The 14,103-nt window shown below is 40.4% G+C and overlaps 1 protein-coding gene across 7 annotated transcripts in view; it reads right to left on the reverse strand.

Moving 5' to 3' along the window:
* XPNPEP3 (X-prolyl aminopeptidase 3) overlaps positions 1-14,103 on the reverse strand; it is a 69,333-nt gene that overhangs the window by 42,347 nt on the left and 12,883 nt on the right. For 4 of the 7 annotated variants that reach the window (XM_033233833.1, XM_033233832.1, XM_033233835.1 and 1 more), the window contains exon 2: positions 13,969-14,085. The exons of 1 other annotated variant lie outside the window; for it this stretch is intronic. In XM_033233833.1, the coding sequence (XP_033089724.1) occupies positions 13,969-14,085 (117 nt within the window). Of the gene's footprint in view, positions 1-12,937; positions 13,084-13,968; positions 14,086-14,103 lie in introns of those variants that run through there. 2 more of the 7 variants (XM_033233837.1, XM_033233838.1) reach the window with 2 other exon arrangements.

A 14,103-nucleotide genomic window follows, 5' to 3' on the forward strand; every position in this document is an offset into this window, starting at 1 on the left:
TCAGGCTCAAGCAATTCTCCCACCTCAGCCTCCTGAGTAGCTGAGGTGACTCACGCCTGAAATCCCAGCACTTTGGGAGGCCAAAGCGGGAAGATTACCTGAGGTCAGGAGTTCGAGACCAGCCTGGCCAACATGGTGAAACCTCATCTCTACTAAAAAACACAAAAATTGGCCCGGCACGGTGGCTCACGCCTGTAATCCCAGCACTTTGGGAGGCCGAGACGGGCAGATCACGAGGTCAGGAGATCAAGACCATCCTGGTCAACACGGTGAAATCCCGTCTCTACCAAAAATACAAAAAAAATTAGCCAGGCATGGTGGCAGGTGCCTGTAGTCCCAGCTACTCAGGAGGCTGAGGCAGGAGAATGGCGTAAACCCGGAAGGCAGAGCTTGCAGGGAGCCGAGATCGTGCCACTGCACTCCAGCCTGGGTGACAGTGCGAGACTCTGTCTCAAAAAAAAAAAAAATTAGCCAGGTGTGGTGGTGCATGCCTGTAATCCCAGCTACTCAGGAGGCTGAGGCAGGAGATCACTTGAACCCAGGAGGTGAAGGTTGCAGTGAGCCAAGACCCCGCTACTGCACTCCAGCCTAGGTGACAGAGCAAGACTGCATCTCAAAAAATAAAATAATAATAATAATAAAATAAAAGTATATAATTCAAGAGTTTTTGGTATAGTCACAGAATTGTGCAACCATCACCACAATGCATTTTTTTTTTTTTTTGAGACCGAGTCTCACTGTCGCCCAGGCTGGAGTGCAGTGGCCAGATCTCAGCTCACTGCAAGCTCCGCCTCCCGGGTTTACGCCATTCTCCTGCCTCAGCCTCCAGAGTAGCTGGGACTATAGGCGCCAGCCACCTCACCCGGCTAGCTTTTTGTATTTTTTAGTAGAGATGGGGTTTCACCGTGTTAGCCAGGATGGTCTCGAACTCCTGACCTCGTGATCTGCCCATCTCGGCCTCCCAAAGTGCTGGGATTACAGGCTTGAGCCACCGCGCCCGGCCCACAATGCATTTTAAAACATTTCAATTAAAAAAAAAAAAACTCCATGTTCATGAGCAGTCACTCCCCATTTTCTCACAATTCCCCAGCCCTTGGCAACTCCTAATCTATTATCTATCTCTATGGATTTGCCTATTGCAGAGATTTTATATAATGAAACTATACAATATAGGGCCTTTGCTGATTTGGCCAACTGTTTTTTTTTTTTTTTTTTTTGAGACGGAGTCTCGCTGTCTCCCAGGCTGAAGTGCAGTGGCGCGATCTTGGCTTACTGTAAGCTCCGCCTCCTGGTTCACACCATTCTCCTGCCTCAGCCTTCTGAGTAGCTGGGACTACAGGTGCCTGCCATCATGCCTGGCTAATTTTTTGTATTTTTAGTAGATACGGGGTTTCACCGTGTTAGGATGGTTTTGATCTCCTGACCTCATGATCTGCCTGCCTCGGCCTCCTAAAGTGCTGGAATTACAGGCGTGAGCCACCATGCCTGGCCTTTTTTTTTTTTTTGAGATAGTCTCACTCTGTCACCAAGGATGGAGTGCAGTGGCTTGATGTTGGCTCAATGCAACCTCTACTGCCCAGGTTCAAGCGATTGTCCTGCCTCAGCCTCCTGAATAGCTAGGATTAGAGGCACCTACCACTGCGCCCGGCTAATTTTTTTTGTATTTTTAGCAGAGATGGGGTTTCACCACATTGGCCAGGCTGGTCTTGAACTCCTGACCTAGTGATCCACCTGTCTTGGCTTCCCAAAGTGCTGGGATTACAGGCGTGAGTCACCGTGCCCAGCCAACTTGTTTTTTTCTTTTTATTATTCCCCCAATTATTCTGCAATTAATTCCTTATTTCCTAGATAAGTAAAAAATCTGTTCTTTCCCTATTACCTTGCTTACAATGTGTCTTTTTTCTAAAATTTCTTCTTCCTCCACACTAATTCCACTCCAAAATCTTGGCTTAATACATGTTTGTTTTCAGACTTTTCTCATTCAAAAAGTTTTCTTGATTAGCTCAAGTAATGTTGATTTATCCCTTTAAAAAAAATTTTTTTTAAACAGGGTCTCACTCTGTCACCCAGGCTGGAGTGCAGTGGTGGCATCTCAGCTCAAGGCAATGTCTGCCTCCTGAGCTTAAGCAATTCTCCCACCTCAGCCTCCTGAGTAGCTGGGATTACAGGTGTATGCCACCACACCCAGCTAATTTTTTTTTTTTTTTTTTTTCCAGACAGGTCTTGCTCTGTCGCCCAGGATGGAGTACAATGGCATGATCTTGGCTCACTGCAACCTCTGCCTCCCTGGTTCAAGCGATTCTCCTGCCTCAGCCTCCTGAGTAGCTGGGACTACAGGTGTGCACCACCATACAGGGCTAATTTTTGTATTTTTAGTAGAGACAGGGTTTCACCATGTTGGCCAGACTGGTCTCGAACTCTTGACCTCAAGTGATCCACCTGCCTCGGCCTCCCAAGGTGCTGGGGTTACAGGTGTAAGCCACTGCACCCGGCCCCCTCTTAATTTTAAAAAGGTAACAATTTCAGTTCCTTAAATACACACACCGTATAGTTGTATATAAATGTAATACTGAATTATTTCAATAAATGTTTTTCCCTTCACTGTTTGGCTCCTTACTCCTATTCTCTCCTCCTACTCACATCAACACCTTGCCCAGGTTCGTAATCTAGTATGTATCTTTTCTGAGTTTCTCAACACTCACATAATCATACATACATGCATGTGGGGCTTTTTGGATCACTAGTGTTTTACAAAATGGGACACTACACACTCTTTTTGGTATCTTCCTTTTCCAACAGAACAATATGTCATGGAATTCTTTCCCTTCAAGTCATTTGGTATCGCTTCAATTCATTCTTCTTGATGCCTCCATGATATTTCTTGGGGTAAATAGACCATAACTTATTCAGCCATTTCTCTACTATAGGAATTCAAACTGCTTTCAGCTTTTTGCTGCTATAATAAATATCTTTGTACTTATATCTTAGTACTTTCATGTCCTATGTACTGGTGCTTTAATTACTATGGGGATAGTCCCAGAAGAAAAACATCTTGGTCAAAGATCTTTGAATTTCCTTAGTACTCATGTTCAGTATATGATTACCTTAGATCTAATTTTTTTTTTTTGAAGACAGAGTCCTGCTGTATCACCCAGGCTGGAGAGGAGTGGCACGATCCCGGCTCACTGAAACTCTACCACATGGGTTCAAGTGATTCTGGTGCCTCAGCTACCCAAATAGCTGGGATTACAGGCGTGAGCCACCAGGCCTATCTCTGCATTTTTATTTATTTATTGCTATTATTTTTATTTTTTGAGAAAGAGTCTTGCTCTGTCATCCAGGCTGGAGTGCAGTGGTGCGATCTCACCTCACTGCACCCTCCGACTTCCCAGTTCAAGCGATTCTCCTGCCTTAGCCTCTCGAATAGCTAGTATTACAGGTGTGCACCACACGGCCCGGCTAATTTTTGTATTTTCAGTAAAGATGAAATTTCATCATATTGGCCAGGCTGGTTTCAAAATCCTGACCTCAAATGATCCACCCACCTCAGCCTCCTAAAGTGCTGGGATTACAGGCATGAGCCACCGTGCCTGGCCTAATTTTTGTATTTTTAGTAGAGATGGTGTTTCACCATGTTGCCCAGGCTGGTCTCGAACTCCCGACCTCAAGCAATCTGCCTGCCTTGGCCTCCCAAAGTGCTGGGATTACAGGTGTGACCCATGTCCCATGGCCCAGGATCTAACTGTTTTACCTATATATAGTTTATCTCGCCAGCAAATTCTGTAACTTGTATTCCATTAATAAAATATTTTTATTTAACTTTTCAGACATCTACAATAGAAACACATTTATGTTTTTGCTGATGAAGTTGGCAAGAAATAAGAGAGAGAGATAAGTGAAGGCCTTATGGGCCAATGTGAAGCAGCTGAAGCAACAAAATGGGGCCAAGAAGAGCGCATATCACATTGTTTTCTTTCAAGATTGAGCTGGCTAGCAGTCTCCTAGGATTCTTAGACAGAACACTGAACTTTGTACTAGAGCTATTTATCTCCTTGATAATTATTCCCGTTAAGTCTGCCACTGTTACTCAACATTGAAAATTTCCTAATTTACTCAAGTAGTAAATACTCTTACAAAAGCAGAGGCTGGTTATAATCGGTGAATTATCTGACCTTTCCTTTTTTTTATCTTTTTATTTTCTTCCTTTCCTGAACTTTGCTTTTGGTTATTTCACAGCTATAGTCCATAAAATAAAAAGAAATTTAAAAATCAGCTGGGTGAGGTGGCTCACGCCTATAATCCTAGCACCTTGAGAGGCCAAGGCAGGCAGATCACCTGAGGTCAGGAGTTCGAGGCCAGTCTGGCCAACACGATGAAACTCTGTTGCTACTAAAAATACAAAAAATTAGCCAGGTATGGTGGCGCACACCTATAGTCCTAGCTACTTGGGAGGCTGAGGCAGGAGAATCGCTTGAACCCAGGAGGCAGACGTTGCAGTGAGCTGAGATCACCCCACTACACTCCGGCCTGGGCGACAGAGTGAGACTCAGTCTCTAAAAAACAAGAAAGAAATTTAAAAATCAATTCATTTTTTAAAAAAATTCCAGAAGAAAATTCATAATTTTAATAACTTTATATGTTATCTCTCATTTTCATTAATAACAGTATAAATTAATGCATATCAGGAAGTTACTTCTGAAACAAGAAAATTATTTGGAAATCAAAGCAGGATAAAAAAAAAAACCGTCTTTTACACCCTTCAAAGCATTCCTATGTTTGCTGAATCCAATTTCATACAATTGACTACATGAGAAATATTTAAAACACTGGCTATATTTTCCCAAACCTATTAATTATCAACACTACTGAGTGATCATTAAATAAATGCTTCTAAACTTCTAAAATCTCAACACAACAAAGCACTCTCCATCACAACAATTTTCTTTTTTTTTTTTTTTTTTTTTGAGATAAAGCTTCACCCTTATTGCCCAGGCTGGAGTGCAATGGCACAATCTCGGCTCACTGCAACCTCTGCCACCCGGGTTCAAGCGATACTCCTGCCCCAGCCTCCCAAGTAGCTGGGATTACAGGAATGCGCCACCACACCAGGCTAATTTTGTATTTCTAGTAGAGATGGGGTTTCACCATGTTGGTCAGGTTGGTCTTGAACTCCTGACCTCAGGTGATCCACCGGCCTCGGCCTCCCAAAGTGCTTGGATTACAGGTGTGGGCCACTGTACCCAGAAACAAAAAATTTACTCAAGGAAAAAGAAACCTTTCCATTTGAAGGAGGAAAAAAAAAATGTGTTAAAGCAATGACCTTTAAACCCTGGGAGTAAACTTGGAAGGTGTTATGGCCTTTGATCACAGAACTCAACTTTATAGTCAATCTGGCCTGAATTTCTTGATAAAATTATACCTGAATATCAGATCCTCTGGCAACTCTGTAGAATTGTAAAGAATTAAAAAACAAAGTCAGCATTTTATGACGTGGAACCATTTAAGATGGAAAGGCTCTTCTAACAAGTTTATTGAGCCAATCAAAAGCCTAGATATTGGAAACTGGACTCTGCAAAGTCTCACTATCAGTTCTGAGATTCTGCAGCCAAGAAGGAAAGCTCTTCCAGGACCCTTAGGATCGTGCCTCTTGAAGAGAAAAGCAGTAATGTTCTTCATATTTTACCAGCTACACAAAACACCCAGAAAGGAAGATATAACAAAGACTGAAAATGGATGAAATGATACAGGTCTTTGCTACAATCTAGGTATGTATTTTATTTCCTGAAACTAACTAGATTAGAATTTTAACATGGTCTGATTTTGAAAAGAAGTCTGCTTAATATTAGGTAGTTTTCACAGCATATAAGGAAGTAATTAATAAACTATCACTTTGCAGTTGGAGAATGGGGAGAAAGAAAAAGCTAGTGATTCCTTTATAATGTAAAACAGGCATCTCAGAAAAAATGCAATGACCAAATAAAAAATACTCTAAATAGATTTGCATATATTGAGCAAAACTAAACAAACAGAAAGGCTACATACATACATATTACGATTCTGTATGATTCCACTTACATGAAGTCAAGAAAAAGCAAAACAGTCTATGATGACAGAAACCAAAAGAGTGGCTGCCTATGAAGGTGGAGACTGACTGGAGGAGCATGAGGGAACTTTCCAGGACGATGGAAATGTTCTATATCTTGACTGAGCTGTAGGTTACCTTTGTTAAAGCTCACTGAACTGCATATATAAGATCTGTGAAATTTGCTGTATATAAATTTTACCTTATTTTTAAAAAGTATACTACTCTCCAAACAAAGTAACTTTTATACTAAGACTTCTCTCAGTTGGATGTCTTCTTATAAAAAATGTAATGAGAAAATACTTCAAAAAATATTCCCAGATAGTATTTGTTGGCATAGGTATTATGCACTGTTTTGTGGTTGAAAGTGTGGATTCTGAGTTAGGCTTTTGTGAGTTGGAATCCTGGCTTAGCAATTCACTGAGTGACTTGGAAAGAGCTACCAAACTTCTCTGTGCCTCAGTCTCCTCATGTAAAATGGAAATAACAATAGCACTGACTTCACAAAGTTGTCAGGTGGACTATGTAAGTTAATAAAACACTTAAAACATAACACTTGCACTATATAAGTATTAAGCTATAATTATTATCAAAATAAAAAATTTACACTTGAACTGGTTGTCATCCTGGTAATCCAAAGCCAGACAGGACCTTAGAAGAGTAAAATTTACATGGACAACCACTATTATGACAACAAATGAGATCAAAATAATTATTTACACAGAAGACCTGGAAGTCTTTGGCTTTTTCACATGTTAGGAATGCGTCTCCATTGACCATTCAGAAACTTTTCATTATTATTCATTTCTTTAGGTAGCTCCTGATTCTTGCCTAGGGCTGATTCTTGCTAATCTTTACCTCAGAGAGTTTCTCAGTGTTAATGAGGACTACACACACAAAGGTAAAAAAGAGAAACACAAATGTCATTTTATTTATTTATTTTTTGAGACAGAGTCTTGCTCTGTTACCTAGGCAGGTGCAAAGTGGCACGATCTTAGCTCACTGCAACCTCTGCCTCCTGGGTTCAAGTGATTCTCGTGCCTCAGTCTCCCGAGTAGCTGGGATTACAGGCATGTGCCACCATGCCCAGCTAATTTTTTTTTTTTTTTTTTTTAGTAGAGATGGAGTTTCGCTATGTTGGCCAGGCTGTTGTCAAACTCCATGCCTCAAGCAATCGACCCACCTTGGCCTCCCAAAGTGCTGGGATTATAGGTGTGAGCCACCGTGCCCAGCCAAAGTCATTTATTTTTAATTTTCTAGTATTTACACTACATGAAAACTTTATTATATTTCAAGATTTTCTATTGGGCTTAAAAACAAACAAACAGAGAAATCCTCTATAATTCTTCACTAGATGACAGTTCATAGATTATTGGTATAATGGCATCCTGAAATGGTCTGTCAATATGTACTAGATGTGTAAGTAAAAAACAGGTTTATTCATCTATAAATTTATTTACATAGCGACTACATTATTTACTCTGCATTAAAACTGAATCAGGAGATGAAGACAAGAGGAAAACAAATAATCACTATGAATACAGTGATTTAAAATTATTATATAAGTAAGCCTGGGCAACACAGTGAGATCCCATCTCTACAAAAATTTTAAAAATTAGCCAGACATGGTGGCTTATGCCTGTAGTCCTAGCTACTTGGGATACTGAGGCAGGAGGATCGCCTGGGAGGTCGAGACTGCAGTGAGATATGATTGTGCCACTGCAGTTCAGCCTGGGAGACAGAGCAAGAACCCATCTTAAAAACAAAACAAAAACAAAAACAAATAAAATTACATAGGTACATTGGGGTGAGAAAAGAAAATATATTACTTTATAAAAACAGGTGGGCTTCATGGTGAAATACTTATAGAAAAAGTAGACTTTCAACTTAAATTTAAAACCTGTAGGATACAAAACTTTCAATCTACTATTCTATCAGGTATAATCTATTTAAAAAGTGTTTTGAAATGGTTAGATAAATGTAACGTCATCACTCATTTGATGGTGGTGACGATGATAAAGATGTGAATGAATTTAAGGACTAAGTGACTAGGGATAAGACTACAGAGGCATGGGGAAGACACATTCTCTGTTTTAAAACATGGCCAATGGTCACAGATCTGGCTTGTCCCCTTAAGTCATCAGGCATCTCATGCGCCTAGCTAAATGAGTACCCACTAGGTTAGTGGTGTATGTGAGAAACGCCTGGGGAGCTCTTCAAAACACATGTTCCAAAGGCTGAGTATGGTGGCTCATGCCTATAATTCCAGCACTTTGGGGGGGCCAAGGTGGTAGAATTGCTTGAGTCCAGGAGTTCAAGACCAGCCTGGGCAACATAGTGAGACCCTATCTCTATAATACAAAAATTAGTTGGGCAGTTGGGCATGGTGGTGCATGCCTGTAGTCCTAGTTATTCAGGAGGCTGAAGCAGAAGATTGCTTGACCCCCGGAAGTCAAGATTCCAGTGAGCTGTGATCTCGGCACTGTACTCCAACCTTGGAGACAGAGTGAGACCGTCTCAAAAAACCAAAAACAAAAACACATGTTCTAAGCCCTCCCTTTGAGACTATCATTCAACAGCTCTTTAGAGTCCTAGCATGTATGTATATTTTGAAAAAGCTTACCCAACAGTCTAGGCAGGTCCAAACTACTTCCAATTTCTGTTATTTCTTTATACATTTTACTTTTTAAATTCTTCTGAGACAGGGTACCACTCTGTCACCCAGGCTAGAGTGCAGTGGCGAAATCATGGCTCACCACAGCCTTGACCTCCTGGGCTCAAGCATCATTTTATTTATTTTATTTTTTATTTATACTGGAGTGCAGTGGTGCAATCATGGCTCACTACGGCCTTGACCTCCTGGTCTCAAGCATCATTTTATTTATTTTTTATTTTTCTTCCTGACTCCCCAAACTTGTTATCAAGCATCATTTTAATCTTTTAAATAGTATAAAAATCTTACCACCACCAAAATAGTATCTTTGTCTTTTAGATATTATTAAAATCAACCATATTTAACAAGTTTTAAAAATAAAATGCATCCCTTGCTCAAGAGACAGCTACAATTAAACCATCACTGAAAGATGGGCAGCTGATTTTGAAACTCTTAAGGGAAAAAGATTTGGGAATAATTATCTATAACCCATTCTAGAATCAATCTTTTCATCATTTTAAATATTATATTCACTGTAACTGTATCGTCTCTGCCATTATTTTTTTTAAATTTTTATTTCTATTTTATTTTTGAGACAGGGTCTTGCTCTGTTGCCTAGGCTGGAGTGGAGTGGCACAATCTCGGCTGACTGCAGCCTTGACTTTCCAGGCTCAAGTAATCCTCCTACCTCAGCTTCTCAAAGTGTTAGGATTATAGGCGTAGCTAGCACTACAGGCATGTGCCACCACACTCAGCTAATTTTGCTTACTTTTTTGTAGAGATAAGTCTCACTATGTTGCCCAGGCCTCCCAAAGTGCTGGGATTACAGGCGTGAGCCACCACACCTGGCTTCTGCCATTATAGTTGACGATAGAGATGAAAAGGTAAATGGTGAAAGCATTGTCTTAAATTTCATGCCACATAGTTGCATTCTGATTATTTCCCCAAAAATCTCTTTGCTGCTGTAGTTGAAAACTAAGAAGTGGGACGGGCTTGGTGGCTCCCACATGTAATCCCAGCACTTTGAGAGGCCAAGGTGGGTGGATCATGAGGTCAGGAGTTCAAGACCAGCCTGACCAATATGGTGAAACCCTGTCTCTACTAAAAATACAAAAATTAGCCAGGCGTGGTGGTGCACACATGTAGTCCCAGCTACTTGGGAGGCTGAGGCAGAAGAATTGCTTGACTCTGGGAGGCGGAGGTTGCAGTGAGTTGGATCACGCCATTGCACTCTAGCCTGGGCAACAGAGCGAGACTCCGTCTCAAAAAAGAAAAAAAAGAAAAAAAAAAAAAACCATGAAGTGGTTCTACATATGTTAGACAAGTTATTCTGACAAGCCCAACTCCCTGAGTAGCCCTTTTTAAATCTAGCACTCCAAACTATACCACCTATTCTAAAACTAATTTTGTTTAAGAATGTAAAAATTTTAGAAATAATGCCTCATTAGGTATCCCACTGAGTCTTCCCATTCATTCTCTGATATGTTTCAGTGTTTCTTTGAGATGAATGTCTTGCTGTCCTGCATAATGACAATATTACTCCTTTGGCAATAATCAGGGAACCATGGAACCATCTTTCCTGTACAGACAATATAAAAAGTAGACTCGTTGGGCGCAGTGGCTCACACCTGTAATCCCAGCACTTTGGGAGGCTGAGGCGGGCAGATCACCTGAGGTCAGGAGTTCGAGACTAGCCCGGCCAACATGGTGAAACGCCATTTCTACTAAAAACACAAAAATTACCGGGTGTGGTAGCAGGCGCCTGTAATCCTAGCTACTTGGGAGGCTGAGGGAGGAGAACTGCTTCAATCCAGGAGGCGGAGGTTGCAGTGAGCAGTGATTGTGTCGTTGCACTCCAGCCTGGGCGACAAGGACGAAACTCCATCTCAAAAAAAAAAAAAAAAAAAAAAAGTAGACTCACAGTTCAGAATGCCACTTGCCTTCCCATATGGAATCATTTTCATGTCTGAGTGTGAAGTGTGAGACACAGTACTAATCAAAGAGACTGACCAACATTTTCCATCCCTACAGATACAGTCCTTAGCACAGAGATGGCACTGTCATAAAAAGCAGAAATGGTCTACAGTGCTCAGATTTAAGGAAATGACAAGTTTTGAAAATCACTAAAACCTAGCAGTAGCACAGCCAGAACAGAATTTATTTCCTGTGTCATCCTGCTAAATATTTTCCAAGCTATTGATGCTTCAGGAAACTTGGATAGGTAGGTATGGCAAAGAAAAATCTAGGAAAAATAGCTCCCAAGAATTCAGAGGAACTGGCCCAGTAATTACACTTTTTTTTTTTTGAGAGGAAGACTCACGCGGTTGCCCAATCTGGAGTGCAATGGCGTGATCTCAGCTCACTGCAACCTCTGCCTCCTGGGTTCCAGTGATTCTCCTGCCTCAGCCTCCTGAGTAGCTGGGACTACAGGCAGGCACCACCAAGCCCAGCTAATTTTTATATTTTTAGTAGAGATTTCACTATGTTGGCCAGGCTGGTCTCGAACTCCTGACCTCGTGATCCACCTGCCTCAGCCTCCCAAAGTGCTGGGATTATAGGTGTGAGCCATCACGCCCGGCCTCAGTAATTTCACTTCTAAGAATTTAAGGAAATAATAGAGCAATATACAAAGAGTGTGTACACATGTACACTTACACATACACCTATATAAGAAATAAGACTATAAAGAAACATATACCAAAATTTTCTCAATAGTGTCTTTCTCTGAGTTGTGGGATTATCAGTAATTAAAAAAAAAAAAAATCTATGCTTACCTGTATTCTCTTTTTCTGTATGCACAGAACTTGCATAATAATTAGGAAAGGCACAGAGATGTTTCCCAAAAGTATTAAGTACATACTGCCATGTATTAGGGAAATATGCAAAACATGAAACTTTTGGAGAAACCAAGTAGCACATGACATAATTTTATATCCTAAACTGACAAACCAACAGTGTAAGAGACTTTTTTTTGAGAGACACGGTCTCACTCTGTCACCCAAGATGGAGTGCAGAGAGGCATGATCACAGCTCACTGCATCCTTGACCTCCTGGGCTCATGCAATCCTCCCACCCGAGTCCCCCGAGTAGCTGGGACTACAGGCATGAGCACTAATTGTTTTATTTCTTATAGAGACAGGGTCTTGCTATGTTGCCTGTGCTCATCTCGAACTCCTAACCTCAAGTGATCCTCTCACCTTGTCTTTCTAAAGTGTTGGGATTACAGGCATGAGCCACTGTATCTGGCCTAAAAGAGACTTTTTAAGTAAGTATTACATGCCTTTTAATTTTTTTCCTTTTTTCTTTTTATTTTTGAGACAGAGTCTCCCTCTGTCCCCCAAGCTGGAGTGCAGTGGCGCAATTTTGGCTCACTGCAACCTCCGCCTCCCGGATTCAAGTGATTCTCCTGCCTCAGCCACCCCAGTAGCTGAGATTACAGGCATATGCCACCACACCTGGCTAATTTTTTTTTTTTTTTTTGGTATTTTTAGTAGAGATGGGATTTCACCATATTGGTCAGGCTGGTCTCAAACTCCTGACCTCAGGTGATCCACCCACCTTGGCCTCCCAAAGTGCTGGGATTACAGGTGTGAGCCACTGCGCCCAGCCCCTTTTAATTTTTCTTAAAAATTTACTCTTCTTCACCCTACGATCATTTTAACACTTCCACAAGTTTTGCATCTCTGGAAGGAGAAAGACAAATGATTAATTCTTTTTATACTTTTGTCTGCAGAAAAATCTGTACCTAATGGCATACCTGATAGTTTGAGGTCTAAAATCCTAATAATTCTGTTTTAAAATTCCACTTCCATCCCTTCTCACTTACCCCAGTGTCCAAAATCCCATGTCTAGGAGAGTAAAATTAGGACAGACATCCCTTTTCCCCCAGATATTCACATACGTATGTATATGAACATACACATGTGCATATTTATTTATATTCACTTATACTTAATATGCAATTAAGGTATAGAGCAAAAAAGCCTAGATACAGAGACCATTATCTTGACAATATAATTACTAGGTTTAAGGCCTGGAAAACGCAGCTTACCATGTAAAAATATCTCACCACAAGAAATCAGTAATTTTCAAAGCTGGTAAAACTATCAATTCTACTAAAAAAAAAAAAAAACTCGAGGCTACAGGAAGGTTGATAGGGTAAATACTAAAAGTAATACCAACTGGGTTGCTATTAAGCTTACCTTACAGCTTTGAAAAACTGATTTCTTGTGGGTTTCAGTGGTGAGCTGCATTTCCTTAGTTTCAGTCGACTTCCCAGCAGGAATTCGAGTCTGATGAAAAATCAGCAAAAGGAAGCCCTCACTGAGAAACATACTGGTATCATTCACTGAGTGGAGACAGTGAAAAAGGAACATATTTCTAAAAGCAATTTTACATTAGTAATATATATGTTTATATGGCAAATACGGATTTAATTTCTTATGGCAGAAAGAACAATTAATTTTCCTTGAAAACCTGATTGCTTTTTCTACAACGTGTTTGCTTTTACCCTACCTACCTCTTTGACATATTCATTAGTCACAGTTCACCCCTTAAGTGCCCTTTAAGAAATCAAAACAAAAAACCTTTCGGTCTAAGGTCTCAATTTGAGCAGTAGTTATAAGACATCTTCTGGCAGCAACGCTGGGATCTTATAGCAGAAAAAAAAATTAGTAAAACAAACCTTTAACAATTTTTTGCATCACCTTTATCAACTGGGATACTACCTCTCAAATCTGTGACAAACAAATCTGGAAATCTTGCTTCATCTATATAGAAATAGGTTAAAATTTTAAAGTAAGTATTTGATAATTTCAAGAAAAAACACATTTTCTAAAATGTCTTTTAACACAGTAATTCACAATAGTATACAGTTCTAAAAACTTAGAAATAGAACTTTGCTTTAAAAACATCCTGAAATACATACCTTTTGTTAATTATTCTGAATTATAAGGTTTATCATATTTAAACCTTGTTCTAGACTAGTACTGTCAATAAAGCACCAGTACTCACAGGTAGTTAAATTTAAATTTAAATTAATTAAAATAAAATAAAATAAAATGTTCAGTTCCTCAGCTGTACTAGCAACCTTATTAGTGTACAATGGCCATGTGAGGTTGGTGGCTACCTTATGGAACAGCACAGATCCAGAGCTTACTGCAAGAAGTTCTATTCAATAGCATTGCTCTAGATGAAACCTAAATGGAGAGACAGCATAGTTAAAAGGCCTTACCTGGTCTGAGGAGGTGTGGGTGTGTAAAGGGGCTGGGCTGGCCTAAGTATCGGTTTGGAATCCTCCTTTCTGGGACAGGATGAAGGGAGTACCTTCGCTGTGAACACAACATACATCCTGAATGAAGAATAAAGA

This window comes from Trachypithecus francoisi, unplaced genomic scaffold (genome assembly GCF_009764315.1).
Source record: "Trachypithecus francoisi isolate TF-2019V2 unplaced genomic scaffold, Tfra_2.0 Lachesis_group14, whole genome shotgun sequence".
NCBI lineage: Eukaryota > Metazoa > Chordata > Mammalia > Primates > Cercopithecidae > Trachypithecus > Trachypithecus francoisi.